This window comes from Achroia grisella, unplaced genomic scaffold (assembly GCF_030625045.1).
Source record: "Achroia grisella isolate CSIRO2021 unplaced genomic scaffold, CSIRO_AGI_Agris_v1 utg445, whole genome shotgun sequence".
Taxonomy (NCBI): domain Eukaryota; kingdom Metazoa; phylum Arthropoda; class Insecta; order Lepidoptera; family Pyralidae; genus Achroia; species Achroia grisella.
This window is the reverse complement of record NW_026712860.1, coordinates 1,383,951-1,408,419: the sequence shown is the minus strand read 5'-3', so window position 1 is coordinate 1,408,419 and position 24,469 is coordinate 1,383,951. Positions and strand designations below refer to the sequence as shown.

Below are 24,469 nucleotides of genomic sequence, written 5' to 3'. Positions count from 1 at the left end.
ATTCTTGATTGTACAAAGTATGAACTTGAATGTTACGTGAGACATTGAGTTGTAAATAATATATGAGAAATAGATACACAGAATTTGATCCCTGTGGAATAAAATATTATGAAGGACAATAAGTTACAGGACAGTTATAGTAAACTAATTTAATATATATATACTAATAGTACCAAATTGAAGGGTTTGTTTTAAAACCTGATTTATATTTTTATTACTATGTTACACATTTGTATTCAACTAGCGACCCGTCCCAGCTTCGTATAGTTGCAATACAAATCTTTGAATTTCATTATCAATCATCATTTAAAAATTAAAGTAATGAGAAGTAAACAGGCATATTTACATACTCGTACATGTTAACAAGTATAGTGTTACAACAAAGCACTTAAGACACACACTGTTGTTACTACATACATCATGGCGCCATAACGTGGGCTGTGGCCTGATGACCAGGTGACTATTTAGGTATTTAAGATGGACATTATAAGGACAACCTATGTCGGTAGTTAATTTAAGTATTTAATTTTTAAATAATTTAATAATTTTAAATGTTAGGCCGCAAAATATATTATTTGGTGAATAATAGTGGGGCAGGACAACATTATGATGACGACTTGGTAAATAATCTCCCCAGTAGTAAAATATTCATAGTAGTTAAATAAAAAAGGTAAATAATTTGAAATTTTAAGATCGTTGAAAAGATAATTTCAGCAACATTGTCGTTTATTACGAAGTAAAACATTGTTATCGAACCATATATACACAGGGTGGTATCTAAAATACATTTGTCACAAGAACATACGTGTAGTTCAAAAGTGCAACTTTGTCTGTGTCTATCTGAATTGCTACAAACGCACTGTCTCTGGAACAAAGTTGGAAACTTAAGAAGTAACTCATTCATTTGTGACGTCAGCCAGAATTCTGAAATGACTATTTTTATCGCTGTAGGTATCTTTATACTTTGTAGACAAAAGTTTATGCTATTTTATTTCATGAGAATATGATTTTCTTTATAAACCTCTTAGCTCATAAAAAGTGAAGCTTGTTGTTACCATTATTTTTTTACATAAATTTTTTATTAATATAGATTTTTTATACTGTAGCAAATCCGTAAAATTATGCAAAACTAAATTACAACAATTGACAATTACCACAATATTAAATTATTCTCCGTATCAAAATGATGACGATCATAATAATATAATGATTTTATAATATTCTTTAATTAAGCCAAAAACATAATAGGACCGTTTATAGCCATAAAAACCAACCCCTATTATGAAAAAGTTTACTAACATATATATATATGAAAGATTGATTAAAATATGTATTACGTCTTAAAGAGGGCCATTCGCTCCATTTATAGCATGGGTTCTAGGGAGTCTTTGCGAGAGTGCTTTAGGGAATCAAATATCCTCACCGTTGCTTCTCAATATATTTATGAAAATATCATGTATGCCAGGAAGAATATGATTTTACCTAAATGTCGTTTGGCTAAAGTTAGTAATTCGTTTTATGGCAATTGCGTAAGGTTTTACAATAAAATACCAGAGTCTGTTATAAATCTGCCAGAAAAAAGATTTAAATGTCAAATAAAACACTTCCTTTGCAAAAAAGCTTACTATAAAATTGAAGAATTCGTTAACGATAATAATGTTTTTGTAGAAAAATTTTAAATACATAGCACTGACAATATTATCTGATTACACTAATAATGAGTGCGTAGCGATTTCTATGTTGATTGTCGCATGCCTCTTACTTGTTACACTGTAATTATTTATATAAAAAAAAACATCTATTAAAAAGAGCAACACACAAGTTTCTTGCTCATTCTTCTTGTGATGAATCTGCATTCCGAATGAGTGGTAGAATCAAAATATGACTATTCAAAAGTGCTTGTAATGAGTTTATTTGAATAAAGATTATTTCTATTTCTATTTCTATTTCTATTATTCTACCAAGTATTAATAATCGTAGCAAATTTATCATTTAGAGAAACACATTTACATCATATCGTTTATAAAAAGTTGAAAAAAATTATTAACCGATCAGAACATTTATCAATATGTTACCACAAGTAGCAAGTCATGTGTCCGAAGGAAGAAAACAATCAATCCATCAACGGCGCGGGATAATTCTGTTACACGTTTCTCTATTCGCATGAAATCAATAATTTGTTTTCAATAATTTGTTGGTTTTGTGTTAAACCTTATTCAAGGTTGAATAACTTAAATACATAAGTAAAATTAATCATGCCACATAAAACCATTAATATACCGCTGCCGCGGTATGTTCCCTCGTAAGTAGAGGATAGCCTAGCCTAATTAAAAAAATGAGTGTGGACAAATGTATGTACTCTACAACAAGAGTGGAAGAGATATTTGTAACAGTGAAATGGCAATCAATCTGCCTATCACCAACGGTCACTAGAAAACATATTTTCCTGACAATCTAGCACAATGTCATTAGGGACGAGTAGTAAAGTACATGTACGAAAGAATAATATACATTAATATATAACACATTATTGGAGTTATTTGTTTTTACTTAAATTAAAACGATACTCGTCGAAACTAGTATCACTCCAGTACGATCAGCGGTAGCCAAACGCGGTACACGATAACCGTGTAAATCAGAGTAATAGAAACGCGATCTTGCTACGATAGCGCGTGAGATATGATTATCGTAGAGTTACTACGCGGCGTGCTACTAGCAACTGTTATGCTGGTTGCTTGTGCACGCGAATCCTTTCAAGATATTTTATACAAATTAGAGGACTGCAATATCATAAGATCAAAATTTTACTGACAATTAAGCATTATTTCTTATTACTAGATACATTTCTAGAGCTTATTCTAATCTGTATTTTAAATTAAATAATACAATGCATTTATTTTAATAAATACTTATACACGAAGGACGTATATAGAGCAATAGTAGCTAGTTCAAATAGTCAAACATAATATTAACGTCAAAATAATTAATATATCACTGGTGATTAACAACGAGTTCATACTACTCATTTCGACCCAATTCTTAAAGGATCTTGTCCAATAGCAAACCAGTGCACAATATCTACGCCTTACGCATCTCACCTACTTAGCGACACCGATAACCAGCCATTACCAATAAAAATGCCGACAGATACTCGCATGGTTACAATTAATTGAAACTACCCACGTAATCTAATAAAAGCTAGTTTTTTGTGATCAAGACAAACAAGGGCGCCCATTGGTAATTAGAACTTAATGAACATTCGGTATATTGAGATGGGCACCGTGAGAAGTTCTATGATAACTACGATTTGTGTCAATGTAATTAAATATGTAGCTCCCGATAATGTCGGCCGTACAAACCAAACTTACTAGTTTTGACTGCTATTGATGAACCAGTTACAGTTGAACTATCCATTCGATTTCTTGTGGTACCCGACAACGCGTTAGTGGTTTAATGATGGAAGACCGCGAGTTCTTTTATAAATGAACTCATCACACATTCCTCGTTAAAATCGAAGTGGTCTTTAATTGAAATCGTATGTTGTGTCTAACATTCTTGATAACAGCGGACGATACATACGTTGACATATCGTAAGCAGTTGTTATTGCGAATTCAGATGTAATAGATTTATCACCTAGTTATTTAAAACATCAATTGCAGTTCATTTCATTTAAAGAAAAACTTAGGTAATGTTAGCAATATACATGTATAAATATTATTTAATTAATCAGTTTTTTATTTAATTAAGTTTCCATTTATTCCATAGATTACTCTAATTATTAGAAGAATCAGTCATGTTAATATAGTACTTTATATTATACTACTATAGAATACTATAGAAAGCAATAGTTTAGTTCAGTTAGTTATAGTATAATTTATAAATCCATCGGAGACCGCCGTTGAACATATGGTTTTATTTGAGATGAACAATACAATAACGATTAATGTCTATAAAGATTTGCTTCAACGATACTCTTTATGGCAGTCTCGTAAAGTAATACAATTAAGCAATGGGCGTACATTAACACCTCGCCACAACCACTTCTCCCACGCGGGACGGTTTGAAAAGTTCCATGAATTTAACCTACATCTACATTTACAGTACACAACGAACGTAAACTAACAGCATACCCAATTGTAGAAACGTCATGTTTAGACGTATGGAGTGTATGAACAGTTCTTACCTGCGGTCGACAAACTGAGCCGAGCTCTCTTTACTTGCACGGCCACTAAACAAGAGAAAACCGCAACAGCAATATGAGTCTACATACACTGGCGTCATTAACCACAGCCCAAAAGTAATCAAGTGTGTTAACATATCGTGTAAATAATAATTTGACTCACCGCAGTCTTTTCCCAGGAACTCGTCAACGGTATCCATAAATCTGGAAATAAACAAAGCGAATCAATACGAAGGCATTTGCTTAAGTCGAGACTAATCATTTTATTTTTGAGGTGAGTTTCTAAACATAATTTATGAAACATATATTGAATATTAAATTATGGTTATGAATATTAAATAAACTTCTACTAGAATTAGAAAAAAAAAACACTTATTATCATTTATATGATATGACCTCTAAACACTACAAATTGTCAAAAAAAGTGAAAGATAACGTAAATCGATAAGAACAGTTATTTTACCATAAAACATTCAATTAAATTTCACAAAAATATGAAAACGATGGCACCCGTCACGAGTCAGATGAAATATTATTATGTATCGATCCCAGCATGTCGCCATACTTTAATCGATTTTTTTACACCTAAAACCGCATGATCTGTGGATTCTGTGGGCGTCCCGAAATTACGAGGCATTTCTGCCAACCAACTTGGTATCTGTCTTTCATAAAATATGTTTGTTTTCTATCATAACAAATGCCTTTCAATTTCGCCGCAAGGGTATGCCGCCAATCCCCCAGGCTGGAATTATTGGAATGTTTTCTTAAATAACTCGCAAGGGCGGTCTAATGACTTGAATTGTTTATTGCGGCTATGAATTTTTATATAACGGAATTAGAAATAATGGCATCACTCCATTAATATTAAGCAAGAGTTATCACGATTAAATCTAATCTTGGATCAACCCACTAGTGGTTTTAGTCAACTAAAGGACTCGAAAATATTTAATTTTGTAAGGAACCCAAAACAAAACAAACTAGTTTCTATTCTAAAACTAAATTTACAACTCAATTTAAACAATCACGCGTACTATAGTCGGTAACAAACTGTAAATGAACTTTTCTAAGCATTTTATTAAAATGTAATGAATAAATTCATAACATATATGAATTTATTCATTACATTTTAATAAATGCTTAGAAAAGTTCATTTACAGTTAAAAAAAACAGTAGCCATAAATGCAAAGTCAATGCTACCAATATAAAACAACAATTACACTTTTAAATCAAATGGTAGTTCTAGTAATCCTAACAGCAAAATATAATTTAAGGTAATTAAAGATTATCCGTGAAACTTTAAACCAAAACGATAGCAATTAATAAAAACTAAATAGCATTTTAATGAGTGTTCTAAAGAATTTGAACCTTCACTTTAATATGGTTTGCGAGATGAATCTATACGTGTGGCGCCACAATGTAAACAGTTTAATTATGCATAAAGTCACGATTCTCCACAAATTCATGGAATATCAAGCAAGGCTTCTTGCAGAGAATTTTTAACATTTGACGTATATTCTTTGGATTTTCCACTACGTCGCCAAACATGGAATACACATGAAGGTAAAACAGTCCTGTCCTTGTATATAATACTTTATTGTTTTAACAACAATACTACTTATAATTATAAGAATAAGAATAAAATATATTTTGAAAACTTAACCTAAATAACATTTTATCTATCACACATTAGGCTATGCCTATATTGTGAAATCGTGGAAGTTACTTATTATTTTCTCATTATTAATATAATATGTTGCTCAATTCATATAAAATAAATATCTTACTTTAACCATCTCTATTTTAATATATTTCAGTACTATAATATATATATATATATATATATATATATATAATAGTATTTACGTAAATATGATCGAAAAACTTTATTAATGTTTTATTATACACGAGCCCTTTCAACTACATGGCGTGACAACATTCTCAAATTCTATAAATTCATAACTCATACTTCTTGAATTGTAACAATTTATAACCTTTTATGCTTATTACTCTATGCATATTATATTTTGTAGGGTTTTGTGTCAAAGATAATTTTCTTTCGATATTGGTGTTAACAAGATTTATTAATCTAATTATCTGTGAAAGTCTAAAGGTTTTACACGTAGACAAGAAATTAAACGTTCTAAGGTAAATTACTCTCACGATATTACATTTAGTCACGAAATAAATAGATAATAAGTCATGAACCAAGTCTTAAGGGTTTATTTCACTTGAAGAATACAATTTGTAAATCAAATAAATTCATGTAGTTCACAATATCTTCAGCTATCAATCTTGTTACTTTCATTACTAGTAAAACTAATATAAATATTGCTGTAGTATCTTTTTACAAAACTACAAACTAATGGCATATAAATTCTACATGGTCATCAACAAACAACTCCTATATATCATTTGCAAGGTCAACACGGATATTGAACGATTTTAGAGCAGCTACGACTCAAACTTTCTAAGCATTTCCTGGACAACGCGGACGTCATTATTTAAAATGTGTCAAAACTGTGTATTTTATTACTCGGCCGGTATATCGAACCAACGTGAATTACATGCTTTCTTATTTAATATTAGTAGCGTCTTGCGTTTGTAAGATAATTTATGTCTAGGCGTTATCGGCGCGTTGGATCGCTCCCGAGTTATAATCCGAGTATTTTTCAAGTGGCACCGACCTTCCTGCACATGAGGAATAAATAAATTTATGGAACTACTAGGAGATATCACTGCAATTACTATACAATTTTCCAATAGTCTGCTTTAAAATCACACAGAACATACACACAGTTTATATATTAAATTAAATTAATAAACTACGTGACTGGGGTTGAAATTGACAATGTTTTATGAAATAAATTCATAAAAAAATAAAAATCCCACGTGAGAATAATGGGATACATAAAATCCATCACACTAAAAAGTCTCGACAAAGGCTATTTCAAATTAATGAATTACTATATAATGATGTATTATATAGAAACAAAAACTAGCTTTCTATTTTCTGTTTCTAGTATGATTGAAATTTTTCATTTAGAAATCCACTCAATAATTAGGGCTGTAATTAACTCGAGCTAAATATATTAAACAAAAGAATGCACTTTAAAATTTTGTAGGCTATAAAAAGTCAAATTTACATGACCATTACACAAGTTTGCTCACATGTGATCATAAAATATGCGTAGCAAATGCTTTCCTATAACAATATTAAATTTTATGTTTGAATGGTTATAAAATCTAATCTATTACAATCAAAAATCTTTTAATTTTATTTAACTACCATTGTCCAATTATACCTTGCATAAAATAGTGATAAGTAAACCACTCGACAAGCAAGTCACATGTGGTCTGGATTAATAATGTACAATATGTAAACTACATTTTACCACATTAATATCCAATATTCCCATAATAATTTAGATGTAATATAATCCTATAATAATGATTAAAAAATATATTAGTTTTCAGACATACTTTTCAACTGAATTTAAAAAAAAGAAGAAGGTTCTATGAGACCCTTCTCCTTTTTAGTCTAAATGACTTTATATTTTATTCTTTATTGTTACCTCAGAACATCTACGTGAACCAATTTTCGTCATTATTCTTTAAAAGATAGTTCTTTTTTTTAATTGAATACTTGGTACTACTTATGTTTTCCCAAATAAATTAGAGTAGTCACTCATGTAATTTTTAAACAGGATATTTTTTGATCGCACTTTCCTAATCCGGACCTCACATACACTCCACAAGCGCATCCATCATGGTAGACGCGTACATGTCGTTATGTGTTGATACTCTACAAGCGCCGAAAACTTGAAATAGAGATAATAGACGACATTTTGATACAACCCAAGATAAGGATGCAGTAGGTTCCCATGGCAATCCAAAGCATCCTCCCATGGGAGACGAGCGTCAAGACAGGCCAAAGGTTAAACGTGGACAAAATATCAATTGGAAAAGAATACATCCGGTTACTTCACAGACAAAAGAAATACTTAATACGTTAAAGTCGTACAACACAATAGAATTTTATAATTCTGCACGAAGTAAATTATGCAATTTTAATAAATTCACCATTATTTAGAATAAATATTAACTACTATCAGAATAATAGCTAATAAAAATAATGCTAGTCATTCTTGAATATATATACCTGTATTTTCTATGAGAGGAACAATAAAGACTTCATTTCATTTGCAATGTAATATCCGCTACCTTAATACGCAAATATATAAATATTGATTGGATTTGAATACTCTACATTAACTTACTTAAATGATAATAAGTAAAGTCGATTGTTCTGTTGCTGTAGCGTGCAAACTGTACGCCACGATGGCCGGTGGCAGACTGACGTCAGAAAGCAATTAGCATTGATGCATCGCCCTCATTGGTAGAATGGAAATGCGCACGCGATTCTTCTTCATTATACGCTTTTTCACTGTTTTATATTTTCTTAAGTAAGTAAGCCATATACAAATATTTGCACAGGTGTAAATACTATTTGCATTATTTTAATAACCACGCCTGTTTAGCTTTAGGTAGGCGGGACTAAAAAAGGCCATTTTAAGTTTGTATGATTAACCTTGACATATTTTAATTATCCTAGAGACACGTATATTTATAGCTTCCAGGTTTTATTTTTGTTTATGGCATTATTTTATCGACTTGATCGAATTAGTTTTAGAAAGCAACTGTGAATACAACCGTTCATATCATAAAAACCCATTGACAACCCCACTATTGGGCATGAGTCTCACTTTATAAGAGGTTTTAATTTTTTATCATACTACCCGGTAAGGGTTATGTGACTTGATATAGGATTCATCGAGCATTCTACCAGTTGTAACACAACATTACACCAGTATGTTGTTTAACGTTGAGTTACAAAGTCCCGAATGCCAAAAGGTACATTAGCCATCTACGTATTCATTGCCGAGTAAGAGTAATTTAATCGTAATTTTACGAGTAATATGGCGGCACCAACCATGAATTTTTGGAATAAACTATCTTCTTATTTTTATCTATTTCAATTGACGATATTCCTTTACAACCTTAGATTACCTACTAAGAACTAATCGCCTATTTCTACACATTGAAATTAGATGAACTTCTTGTTTTCAAGAGAATACCTTCTAAGAACGGACGTATTCAACACGAAAACTTTTTGTTTTTTCCGTCTCCAAATTCCAACTTTCGAGATTTGAAAACGAAGTTTCACATCAAGAAACATTCACTACATAAATTTGTTTCTATGCAAATATATTCAGAATTACATGTTGATACAAAATAAGCTAAAAAACAATGCAATTTTGATATATTGACTCTACAACATTTCGTAAGAACTATTATTTATTTTCAAGGAGTTAAGCTTATCACTTTCATATTTTCAATCCCAAAAACAATACAGTATGACATAGTTAGAACTCCAAACTTCTGAACCAAATTCAGGTAAACTAAATTCTTTTTTACTTATTCGTACCATTAAATAATACACTAATGTGACAAATCAACCATTATATTAATCTTCAAGGCGAACGCCTTGCCATTCAATCAGCAGAAAAGCAATGACACTCCATCCTATGAAATGTTTTCGTCGGGAAAGTTTTTCGGATAGTGCTCAAAATAACCTTCAAACCTTTCAAACTACGACTGACTATAGCGATAAAGCTAAGTACACAACGAGAATTTACGCAGTATTTGAAATTACAATAGTAGAAAATCTATAAAATTAACTACATATATATTGTTACACAAAACCTAAATTGTATTTTTTTATATTTGGATGGTCGAGTTTGTCTGCATCAATCGAGATATGATTTTTGAACAAAATTTATTTGCAAATAGCTTCAAATATTAATAAAAAAGTTATACTTATAGAATATAGATTAAAATTATGGGATTGTTAAAGCATAAATAAAAAGTGGAAACAAATAATACACTTACCTATTAGGTACGTAAGTACCTATATTTTGCACGAACGTTGTACGTAATTATATTTGCATGTAAACTGACATCTTGGACTCATATAAAAAATAATAATGATCAGGCTGGTACGAAGGGGAATGGTTTTCTTTGCAATAAAAATAATATATTATTTCAATAAATATCTATAATAAAAATATCGACTGTAATTTAATATTACATAACAATAACAAAATATTATGTCAAATTTGCAGTATGAATCCGGCCTTAGAAAATAACAGCGAACCATGGAAAAGAAAGAAAAGTTTCCACAATGTGGCTTATAGTGTTCAATAAAAACTTATTGTCTGATTTTCTGTATACATCACACACTGATTTGTAAAGTTACCAAATGATTTGACTACTGTCAGTCAATTACAAGCTGGAGATTTTGCCCGGTTTGACTTCAATAATAGTAAGAATTTCTTATTCGTTTGAAAATAAAGGCTATGTCCATATTACTCACTAATAATGTAGCTTTCTATGAATGAAAGGGTAAGTGTATGATTTGAAAATCAGAATTTTTCTAATCAGATTATTTTATAATCTGTTTAATGAGTCTTTATATAACCAATCTATTTTAATTGACTACAATAATTCCCATTACATACAACACGTCACCGTGTATATGATATGGAAAACTACTAACTAAAATTCTAACTGGCTAAGGAAATGCAAAATGTAAAACGGATTTCTCCGTGTGGATCGGGCGTAGACATAAAAAAGGGAAGAGACAATCTTCGAATGTGCGAAAGCCATAGCTTATCCACTATTCGCAATTTCGCACGAAAGTTGTAGCCACAAAAAAGCTAGACATTTTCGCGTCTGGTAACATAAGCAACGACCCGGAACGCGTACATATATTTAATACTTCTACTGCACACTAAAGGAAGAAACATTTGTAACCAACAGACAGCCTCGGTGGTACAGCGGTTTAGCACACCGCTTCACGTTCGATGGTTGCGGGGTTCGATTCCTCACACGGTACAAACATTTGAATCCATGACTATGATTTTTTATTTATATCGGTCTGGGTGATTTCTATGTATGTTATGAATGTATTTATTTACAAAAAAAGTATCTAAGTATTTATGAGTTGTCTAGTATCAATAACACAAGTTCTGCTTACCGTGGGACTACAAGGCGCTTTATTAATTATCCATGAAAAAAAATGCTTTATCTCTCCATAATAAGTTTATTAATTCGTTAAGGAAGGCTAGACTTTGCAACTAGTAATAATTTTAATTAGTTATCAATATGCGAGTCTATTCTAACTTATTTTTACTTACTTTTACTTTCTGTAAGATTGCTTACATCTAGCGAGAAGACTTTCTTTTGTAATGCACTTTTTTAACATGGTACTGTTTTTGGTTTTTATTTGTCATTTGAGCGCAAGAGTTATTTTTATACATATAATTTTACATAATATTTAAACATATAACCAAAATCACGTAATATGATTATATATTTTTAACTTTCAGTTTACTTTTCTATAATTACAAAAAAAGCAATCTCCGACCAAATCGGTACTTATTAAGGAAAGCAAATATACATTTGTGGTCAGCAAATAAATTATAACTTTCTAGGTAGAATTAATTTTAAACAAGTGGTCAGAGCTGTGTAATGGATCTTGTATTACTCGTTTTTTTATTCACACTCATTAACACATACAAATACACGTCCAATCCCTTTTAAAATAAATTATCTCCGAAATTCTCTAGTATTTACTAGAGAATTTCGGAGATAATTTATTTTCTAAATGAACGCTGTTAAAATTAACTGGGTAAATCAATATCTATTTAAACTGGATACTGTCTCAAATACTGCATTTATTATACTATAATGATATACCAGACGTCAAAATATTATTTCCATAACAACAATGAGTCAGAGACAATTACGTGTTCGATATTATACCACAAACGTCCTCGTAAAAACTATCCCAATTATGCGGTGAATCAGTTTAATGCAGAGGTAATAAAATGTAGGTCGCTAAATAAATCAAAACTTTTTGCTATCAGACATTATAATACAAATATTTCTTTCTTTGGGTGGTAAGAATACATGGCATCAAACATCCCCAAATTGTTGTATGATCCGGGAGAATGAAATCACACTAATGAAAGATAAACTTGAAATAAAACGTTATACTAAACGGTAAAACATTCTAATATTAGGCTAATATGTTTCGTCTTGAAAGATTACTTCTACAAGAAGACGTTTATTTCAGTGTGCCCATGCCCATTTTGCCACGATTATAATAATTTTTTATTTTGAGCTAATGACAGACAGATTTTATGTGTATTAAAATATACTTGATATCTATTTTATTAAAAAATATACATTAAGAACAAATTTAGTTTAAAATATGAAACAAAAACGTGAAACGAATATTGCTCGAATCGTGATTGCGACGCGTAGGAATAAAGTTGAGAAGGTCTGGTTGAACATTCGCTCGACAATACTTGCGATTACACTTACTTCCAAGAATACAGCCTCCTTTGTGGTCTCCGTCTAGCCTTGCCGCCGGCTCCATAAAGGATTATTTCAAATGACATTATTACAAATTATACTTAGTATGCAAACGGCAACTGAAGTTGATATCGGTACAGCAAACTCGATAACTTATTCAGCGGATGAATGTAATAAAATAAGCTAAACGAAATTCTAAGAAACTTAAGTACTTACGTATTTTTGGCTGTAAATAAAATACATTTGTCTAAATCATAATATTTTGGATAAGTTTTAGATGTTTAATCTAATTATATATATAAATAATACACAAAAAACAAAAATATATACCAGACTAAAAATGAGTTTCATTCCACATTTCAAATACTATATAGTGACTAACACTCAACAAAGAGAATCTATATCTAATTATAACTAAATTATAGATTTCTTTATATGTCTACCACATGTCGTCTATGATATTTTAGAAATGTCTAGAGTAACATGTGTCGTCAAAATGTTTACTCATTCATAAACGGACGTCTGTCAACTTAGTCACATATACAAATAAATACATAGAAATAAAAACAAATACAGTATTATTATTTATATCCGTAAGTAACACAATTAAACAAAATTGTATGTATTCCCTCTATAAGAATACTAAGATATAAGTTTTTGTAATCATATTTAACTATAATAATTATTCTCAGATGCTGTATGTACATTTATACAGTATCCGAGAATAATTATTATAGTTCTCAGAGTAGGAATAAAATTGAATACGATCATTTCTAAGTAAACTAGACAATAAATGATACTACAATATCAACGATAACAGCAATTTCTCTCTAAACTGTTACACCACACATACCTAGCGTACCGTCCGGAATTTGCTCGTTCTAAGCTATATACATAACATACAGCATAAGTGCATTTCGAATATTTTATCTTTCTAATGACGATTTTTAAAAATACATATAGATTAACTAGGCTACCAAAACTTGCTCTTTCTTTTAATTGAAGTAACTATTCCACAATATACATTGTATAGGTTTGAAGAGTAATAAAGATGTAGTTATTAATTTGCTGGTACGAAATACGAAGGCATAAATTCTATACATGCAAACTTTCACCACAGGGCTTAACGCGTTCCGTAACATCCAGGAGAATCATGTCAGTAAAGAATGGTTAGTTGTGAATTTATTTCATTAAATGAGCCATCAACTTATGTTTACTATTACAAATCATATAAAAAACTACAACAATAGTTATTCGTCAGTTATGTGGGATGCGCATATTCATTAGCAACCGGCGCCAATGACACATACAGTTTTATATTCCGATTACTCGATACTTTGATGATTGCGACCGTGAATAACGTAATTAATTACAGACCATATACAGTCATAGAAAGGATTAATTAGCTCTACTTATTTGAATAATTCTTTCCGCGAACTATGTTATTGTTGATGGTACCAACTAATTAAGGACATGATCTCTATATCACCTACCTTCGGACTAGTCATGACTTATTCATAGAATTACTTTTAATTGAAACAGTGTATTCTAGTAATTATAATATGTAGTTAACTGAAATAATTTATCTAAAGGACGGTATTGAATTATAATAAATAAAGTACTTTTGTGAGCTACATACACAGTCTTGCGATTATTTATGTCTGTTGTTGCTATTTATATAGATACATATGTATCTAGTAATAACAAATGTTTAAATGAAATCAATATACAAAGAAAGTGAAATAGAGGAAAACCGCCGCTACAAAAAAAGTCGATCTAATACTGATTTCTCTGCCTAACTTTACCTTATATCTAAAAACTTTATAGTCTATACTGTGCCCTTTCAGAAGATTTCTACCCCACCTGAATAAAAAATAATGCCATGGTTTCCTCAAAAAAAAATACAGTACGGGGTTCTTAAAAATGAAACCAACAATGTTTACCATTGGACAAGCCAGATGATTGTTTACCTTCACAGTGGTATAACAAAAAAAAACATTTTCTACAATAAAGAAATCGTGACACATGACTGTTTAAACATGTATTAAAAATATTGGAACTCGCGTTGCCGCAAGCGAGTAATTATGCGGGTATGTTACAAAGAGGTCTAATCATTCATGAATTAGAGCTTTCGTAACTGCTTTTAATTAAGTAAGCAATCAAATTTCGAAAGCAGTCGTTGCGACTGATAAGTAAAAGTAACTCTAATGATAGTACTATAATAATATCTAAGTACGTGAACAGTTGTTCAATGTCTCAATTATACGAGCCTGTGTGGTCCAATAAGTTATTTAATACCGATTTAATGAAAGAAAACTATAACTTTGACGACGTATATACAAGCTATTAGATGAAACATTACAACTAGTAATAGATGGCTATTATAACCATTATATGAGACCAACAATTTATTTCTATTCGATAGATTCCGTATTATTAAGGTTATATCTGAAACAGGATACTTCATAAATAACATATTAGACATTATTATGATTATTAAGATGGAAAATATTTCTTTTGCAATAATAAAAGTGGGTTATTACTGATGATCAAATAACATCTCTATAATAATATATTTATTGATATATTGATATTATATCTGTTTTATTCTCCAGTAGGCACCAAGAGATAATATTACTTATACAATTTATCGAAGGTTTAATATTGTTTCTGCAACTTGAATTATTTTCTTTTCTTTGATATTGTAGCTGTGATACTAGACGTATTATACAAGACAATTTTGAATATAGGAATTTAGGAGCAAACAAAAATAAGTAAATCCTGCAACTAAACTTAGGACAATTCACACAGCGCCTCCTAGACCCAAGTTAAACTATCTAAAGCTTGTGTTATACTAGATACCTAAATGTTACAAATATATAGATATATTTTTTCACAAATACATAAATATTATACATAAAAAATACCAAGACCGATACAAACAATCATACTTCATAATACAAATGTTTGTGCCGTGCGAGGAATCGCACCCACGACCATCGGAAGTAAGGCGGTGTGCTAAACCGATAGATCATCGAGGCCGTCATAAATGTACTTAACAATGGCGTCAAATACTGTACGCTTGTAAAAAAAAAAATTACAAGCATACAGTATCTGAAAGCGTATAGCATTATATACTGTTTTAAGTTTGACGTGGTCATTATTTATAAGTATAATTAGTAAACGCTGCTCTTCAGTTTACCAGTGATCATGGCGGTTGAAACAGTACCGAAATATCGGAAATTAAATAAAAATAAAACGTGGTAAGATCCCATTTACTAATTACGCGTATAGCATTAGCTTCTCGTCACAGCATTTATCAAATTAACGATATCAAAACCTAGATTCCTTTTACGTACACAAATAATTACAGCTCTATGTATTTCACTGCACTGAATAATTAATTATGATACCACTCCAGTGTTATATCCCCGGTCCATATAACGTCAAATATTTTATCACCCCTTAAAAGTTGGAGAAAAATATCCGGTCACGGTATAGGTAGGATAGTTTACGTTGTTTGGATAGTGTTTGGACAATGGTAGGTGTATTTATGTGTTTGTTATCACGCTTAAGAGTGTCCTATCGTACTGATTTACACTATCCTTTCGATAGACAAACAACGCCGATGAAGTAGTTTAACACCTTCTGTTACCTTTGTTCTAAATGTGGCCTCTATTGATCCCATATCCACTATAACTAATATGAGTCACGGTTGGGTCACTATTCAATTTATGTTTAGAATAGCAATTATTCTGAAAAATCCTCGCCTGTATATAGGCGAGGTATTTTGATGAAAAGAACCACGGATATTACGTTATCATGTTATGCATGTGATAACAAGATAATCATGTATTTTATCCTGTAATTTGTAAAACTGAGCAAACGACTTTCTACAACGCTGGAAAAATAATAACTCAATTTAGCTAATATACATCGGGATTATATTTGGAATAATATAACTACTACTCTGCAAAGAGTAATAAAGAGTAAATAATTAGTTGCGTCAAATGTATTTTAATGAATTTATTTTATACCACATACCTAAGATATATTAGTCCATACCATCCAAAATAGAATTGTCTAATCTACGCCATTAACCATAAATACATGTGTCGGTATAATGATGTAAATTAGAGTATTATTAGCTTGAAATCATAACAATATTAGGATTATAACGAATAAGCCTATTTTAATCACTTTTACTGTTTATTATTCTGCATCAGAATATATTAAATGTAAAAATACATTACATTGGTATTAATATACATTACCTACGTATGTATGTACTGTATGTGTATGTATTAAACTTAGTCTCAGTTTTCTTTAAGTCCATAATTTTGAGAAACTTGACTTCTAAAAGTAACCCCATACAGGTTTACGACGCTTTGCTAATTGCCTACTCAAACATTAAATATTTCAAAAATAAAATCCATCATTTTGAAAATAGAACGTAGAACATAGAATGACGATATTTTGTTTCTTTTTTATAAAATTTAATACATTCTACTCGTATATTTTACGGAGTCACCAGTAAAGACATCAATTATATTATGTTTTTTTAATAAAACGAATTATGTTATTTTTTATATTATTATTAAACAATAAAAATTATAACTATCTGGCTATAATCCACCGCCAAGCGTTATGGATAAAGCTTTTGATCGATACTGATATTGACAATTTATAGTTTACGTTGGTCGATTGGAAATAAATAGATGTTGGATACTCGGTTAATCTAATATTGATTTTTCGGTTTCCGTAACATGTAGACCTGTCAAATCCGCGTATGAGCTTTTTTCTAAATTTTTTTGTTTGTGATTATATTAGCGCATGATTGAGAGTTATATCGAGATAATTTGACATTGTATTAAGTCATTTATTATTTTTAGGTGGTTCACTCAGTGTTTAGACGCCGGGAAAACCTAAAAAAATGTTGTTTTGACTTTGAACGGGACGGCCTAATTGCTACAAGTAGGAGTGTGACGTCAGAGCCTTCAAGTTGTTGTCAACGATAAAGTACCATCCAAGGGTATCAGTATCATAAATATTTGACCACTAAACAATACTTAGATATTTATCAAAGGTTTTTGTTTAACACAAATGTTCTTAATTCCTTAATTTTAATCGTGTATTCATCATCACTTCTTATTGAAAAATTTTATATACTGCAAAATTACCAAGTCAATTAACAATATCAAAATATTATTGGATTGCATCCTATGGCCCAATATTTTTGACATATCGTCAAATAATGATAAATATTTTTATTAAATCATGTACATGGCCACAATGATCTATAGGCAGAGGGAAGGTAGTGTCTTTCAACACGCTTTTGTCATTTCATTCATTTTTACAACATAACAAAAATTTAATTGTACCTACAAGTTTTATTACATCTATCAAATTAAGTTTTACTATAATATATATTATTGTAGTCTATTTGTGTTTTCAAACAAATAGTGAATATCTTTAATAACTTTTATACACTATTATTATAATTTACGACATATGAAAGTATTATCGCAACAAAGAATCGATGAAGCATGTGAGCACTCTCAAAACAACCGGCAAATAAAATTGTATCCAACAAAACAAACATGCTACAATAAAAGTCTCTTTAGGGATTGAACAGTAAAAATCTATTAATCGGACAATCCTGACCTCCGGCGGCGATCACAATTTATAGAGAGGGAACGTACACGAGCTCGTTGTGGTTTGTAATGACGACATGATTGTGGACATACGACATGGAAAACAAGTAAAAATACAGCCGTGATAAATGAGGGGATGGAAGAGGCACGCGAACATCATTTACTGGCGCGCGTCTGATCTTCATCTCGCTCTGAAAGGTCAGCGTTGTGGATTTGTGATACCTTTTAACTGTTCAACAATAAACTATTTCAGATATTTTTAGTTTGTTTTGACATAATGTTGATACCGTAAGTGCAGTGCGTAGAGTAGATGTGAAGGTATTGAAAACGAGAGATAAGGAGTAAAATGCCATTTGTGAAATCAGTATAATAATAATAAAAACCCTAAACAATTCGCTATCTACTCGCAAACTAAGCTTAGCTTTTAAGCTTGTATTATGGGTACCGAATAACTGACATACATGTTAATTTTTGTAAATACATACATACATAGCATACATTAAACACACCCTGATCAATACAAACAATGCTCATAAAAACAAACGCCTGCAACGTGTAAGAAATCGAACCCAGGATCATCAGAAGTTGATGTTAACCCACTAAAACAACGACGCCGCAAGTATACAGTACAAATTATTGACATTATTACAGCTTTTGGCATATAATATTCTATGAATGTATTTATATTATTCTTGGATAATGAAAATAAAAAAAATATACATTCGGAAAAAGAGATGATATCATGTAAATAAAATAGATGTTTTTACTTGAAATTGTGTCGATTTATGCCCTTTAAACATCTAACAATACATAAGTATAATAATAACAATAATAAATTTATTAATATTATAGTATATTAAAAATAGCAGATCTATACATCCTCAGATGAATAAATATGAATTAAGGACCTTCAAATAAATGTCCTCCATATAAAATTTAATTTGAACAATGACCTTATAACATCTACAGTAACGATAGTCACCCCTTTTTAGGAGCCTTTTTATAAGAACATGCCACAGTTAAAACTTCTGTGGATATGCGGGTAACTACGTTCTTTACTAATTTAAGTAAATAATTCTAACAATATCTGTTAGAATTATTTACTTAAATTAGTAAAGAACGTAGATTAGAGAGTAGAGTACATTACCTGTAATAATTCACATTTATAATTTTCATTAACAGTGTTTATATTAATTATGACATCCTCTAATTTATACGAACTACTTTTAATTAACCTTTGTATAAAAAATCTAATGTGTGTGTTAACTTGGTTAAAAATCAATTTCATCCTGTGAGTACAATAATGTCGGCAATAAACTTCCTATTGCTATGCCAACGCCCTTTTCCCGCCTCACTAACACGCTCAAATCATGAAGTCAATGACTACTGAATTATATAATTAATCGCACTACATAGATAACTTATTAATACAACACAAAAAGCAAAAAAAAAATTTTGAACAAATAACTTACTAAACATATAGCACTGTCATTAAGTTCTCGAGGTCTAAGTAGTTTTACGGGTGGTACATTTGTCTAACCATAACTGACAAACAGATGCGAGCCCGCTGCGAGATAACAGGGGCGAACAATCTCAGAAATGCCGATAGTTATTTATGGCGAAGACAGACGACGACGGGGCGCAGCGCTTAACAAAAGACCAGACAAATGACAGAGATAATCTTTTAGTTAGCTCTCAGTCTACTATAATCATTTTACAATCTTTGTAACTAATAAGCAATGTGATACGCTTCTACTATCTACGTCTATGATTAAAAGTAAAAAACTTACCGTACCAATTCTAATTTAATCAACATTGTATAATCATTAGTTGCTTTCAATGATCTAACTGATAATAAAAATAACCACTATACATTTAAGACAAATATAGTAATTTCATCATAAGCATATTTTAAATAGAGTTACGAGTTTATACAAAGACATAGCAATGGAATTACATATTCGTAATATCTAAGAGTAATATTACCTTTTTATAGTGTAAAATTTTATGACTTAATAAAGTGTTAGTCTGTTTTAGTTACAGAGACAACTGTTACACGCCAGTCGACACGCATCGAGCAGCGACAAATGCCTTTCAAATTCCGAAAGCCATCATGCGTGGGCGCAGACGCCGAACAGAAACGCCGAGTTCAATTGAATCAGAGAGTACTACTATACGGCCACTTGTCCATCTGACGGTTCTAACACTATTTTGAAGCCGGCAAATCAACGAAACTACCAGTAGGACATTATTCGACCTTTTATTTAGCCACTATACCGCTCGAATCTCCATGATTTAATACAATATCGTTCTGTATCTACATACTTCTCGCATAAAACATTCCGGTTGTTCTACCGGACATAATTTCGACTGAAACCCGTATCGTTAACTAAGAGCCTATGGGTACCGGAGCGCGGCCCTGAGGCCGCCGCCGAACCACCCACGCCATCGCTTCAAGATTTATAACATTACCCATATTCGGCCTACGAATGGCGCCAATTCGACGCTTCAAATTAAAATCCATCGCGAATGCAAAACGATAACACGAGCAGTCGCTGCTTTGATAGATAGTTACATTGTTTTTGATTTGTGGAGTACAGTATACGAATAACATAAGTAAAACCATAGCACACTTGATTATATGATGCACGTCATTAATAGATTTGATACTATGTACATAGACAACATATGTCATACTAAAAGGACAAATTAAACAAGTCTCATGGATTTATTTTCTTACGGACAATAATGGTCTATGACAAAACAGACAACGTTATATACGTATCATGTGGACATAGAGTACTATAAATAAGGCAAACCTCACACGAAACTCATCTTATGATGTGCAACTCGAAAATAGCTATTATATATACACCGACAGATCTTCTACTTGGGCGAGCTAAGCGTCGTGAAGACGATTCACATGAGAGGGCGATTAATCGCATGTAAAACGTGCCTGGTAGATGGACTTACTCTATCACTTTGTTCTCAGGAGGTATAACGCGGCCCGGCATTAAAATTTTCTTGTGTAGAACTCCAGCCTCTTGTAGATCCTATAACAAAGCAACCAGTCATTATTCGAATGAGCACTTCGTATTTACGATACTTCTAAACTTTGTACATGTCGGGGACAAAGACAACATTAAATATGAAATGACAAACGTACTTTTCTGTAGATGTATAATAGAATTCCTTGGTCGGCGACCTAAATCTTTGTATGCAGGTATGGTGTTTTTAAGAATTATAAGTTAGAAGATAACTTTATAATAAATAATATTTGATTACACATCTAAAATATCACGTACATCAGACGTATCAATGATTTTTTTTAAATCGACAGTCACAAATCGAATAAGCGTTTTTATTATGAAGTTATTACAAAATTACAATAGTTACGAGGTACTTTAATTATCTCTATGACTATATCGAAACAGGTTTAAATGATTATAATTATTCAAATGTATTTGAGATTATATACTGTAAGTAGAGCGTGAAAGAGTTGAAACGAATGATATAATTTGGTGATGATCCCTGTGTCATTGGATGACAACTTCGAATAAGATTATAGCCGAAACATGAAATGACGAAATAAGATAGTCGGATAATTGATCCGATACATTTGTTCGGGTTATTTAACATTTTAATTAACTTAAACATTATTATTCAACAGCTTTCATTAAGCTTGTACATACGGCCGTACCGTTCACTTAAAGAATATAGAATAAGAAAAATTCTATAATACATACATTTTAGAATTTATAAATAAATTGCATTATTAAATTGCAAAGTGCATTCATTTAATTTAGAAGAAATGACGACAAGCGTCATAATTAGGAATCAACTTAGGGAATTCATTTGACTATTAACGGTTAATTATAGCGCCTGGATCAGAGAATGATATAATTTAATTCAGATCTATACATTTCATACTTACACTTTAAAAGGCACGGTCACGACCTTTCGAAGTGTAAGTATGAAATGTATAGATCTATTACGTTTTACTGAGTGCAATATCTATTAGTTTATAGAAAAATACTGACATATCAAGTTTCTATATGCCTACTCTTATTTAACAATATTGCTAAACCTGACGCAGACGCCAATCTACAAAAGCAAGAAAGAAAAGAAAATTACCTATTATAATATAAATATAAAATACAATAAAAAAAATATTTGTTTATCCGTATTTGACCCGATCGCTTTACCTTACTTTGAAAACTATGATCTCTATTCAACCTTTAACCTAAAAAAAACTATAAATGTATGTGTGTTAGAATAAAAATATTGATTTATAATGAAATGTAAATTATAATACAGGATTTTCCACTATTGTTTTAATATAATAAATTATATGCCGATTAGTTAAAAATATAATGTATAAAGATACGACTGTTACAATAGAGGTATCGATTAATTTACCTATTCTAAAAAATATATTGTGGCGCCAGCGTAAATAAATTATTCAGTGACCAAGCAATAAACAATTTAAAGAATATCATATTACTATAATAGAATAGTAAGTTCGCGATTCAAATTTGAACATCATTTGCATTTAATCAACTTTGTATATCTCATTTATTGATATACAAAGTTGATGTATGAATATTTTTATATAAACAATGTAATAGGAAAATTCAGACTACCATCTAGTCCATTCAATGAAATTAAATACTGATTTTATAAACAGATGTATAATATACATAGAAAAATACATACTTCCACGATGGAAACTTGTATTCATACAAGTTTCCATCGAGTAATTAATCGAACTACCTAGATATTCATCGATTCAATATATCGGTTCGACATTTTTTGTATAGCATTGAAATGACACGTGCTCGATATTACAACAGGTGTGGATGCAAAGAAGATAACATTTAGACATCCGCCTAATTCTAAACGTTAGTCACTTAAATATGAAATTATTATATTGTATCCCTCGTGGAGCTGACACAAGCTATATTGAAGAAAGCTCTTCGTATTTAAATTATGATTCATTTTAATCCCTTTTCACTGACAATAACTATGACAGGCGAGTACTTACAAACTTCTGTGTACACAAAATGATGTTTCGTAGACATGCATATATCCTAATGTCTGCTTCGTACACTATTACTATACATTATATAATTAAGATAAATAATTAACATATGGCATAAAGCCATATATTTTACACGCTTCGTGTAACCCGACTGCCCTATGAAAAAACGCATTTACGGATTACGCTGGAAGATGACTGCAAGGTAATCAGACATAAGTACGAACAATGGATTGTAGTGGAAAATGTGACTTTCAATCGTAAAACTGAACATAATTTTATTGCTTCCAAGTATTCTAAAGCGCCGCACCAACCCAGCATCCTACAGACGATATCCCAAGTCGTAACTCTGAGGCTAAGCAAGTTAGTGTTGCCAATTGAGTAGTGTTTACTCAAAATGTAGGGGTTAAATAGTTTCTAGGGTATGTAAGTATGACTATATATTATTACTGAATGTAATTTATATGCACTAATTTTATTTCAATTCATTTTTAAATAAATTAACTGTGAAATTAGTGTGTGTGCTATTTATCAAAATACAAATTCAAAACATTTTATCTTATATTGACATAGAACTAGAACTTTTAAATATATACTAATTCTAAATAATATATTTAAAAACGATGTACAAATCTTTCAAGACTTCTAAAAATCACTTCGACGGGATATAAATTTAAATGCTGGCGACACTGCCACTTGTTTATTACAATATATACACACAAGTAAATATTATTTTTCATTATTAGTAACAAGCCTCTAAGGAATGTTTATGAGTCTAGTACGTATGTCGCGACTAGGAGTCGCGTGTGAAAGTAACTCTAGATATATTGGGATAGAAAGAAAACATTTACAATGTTAGAAAGACTTTAGCAGAAATAAATATTAATACTAAGAGCATACCGGTCTTAAACCATAAGAGTTCTTATGATTTATCTGTGCAAACTACAAAGGATGTAGATAAGTACATAATAATAGCGAATTCTTCGTCTTCATCAGTATTGTCAATGTAGCAATGTTTAGTTAGTATAGATTTGGAAATTTTTAAATGCATCAGTGTTAATCAAGTTAGTTCCTTTTTGAACGTAGCCTGGGGGGCAACCCCAGGTTTCGTTCCCCAAATCTTGGTTCCCCAGACTCTAGGATACTATTTCTTGTAC

At 30.9% G+C, this 24,469-nt stretch overlaps 1 protein-coding gene across 2 annotated transcripts in view; it reads right to left on the bottom strand.

Moving 5' to 3' along the window:
• The window catches only part of LOC131845026 (RNA/RNP complex-1-interacting phosphatase homolog), a 67,557-nt gene that overhangs the window by 4,773 nt on the left and 38,315 nt on the right, over positions 1-24,469 (bottom strand). For both annotated transcript variants that reach the window (XM_059194044.1, XM_059194045.1), the window contains exons 5-6: positions 21,248-21,327; positions 4,345-4,385 (exon numbers count right to left, since the gene is read on the bottom strand). In XM_059194044.1, the coding sequence (XP_059050027.1) occupies positions 4,345-4,385; positions 21,248-21,327 (121 nt within the window). The remainder of the gene's footprint in view (positions 1-4,344; positions 4,386-21,247; positions 21,328-24,469) is intronic.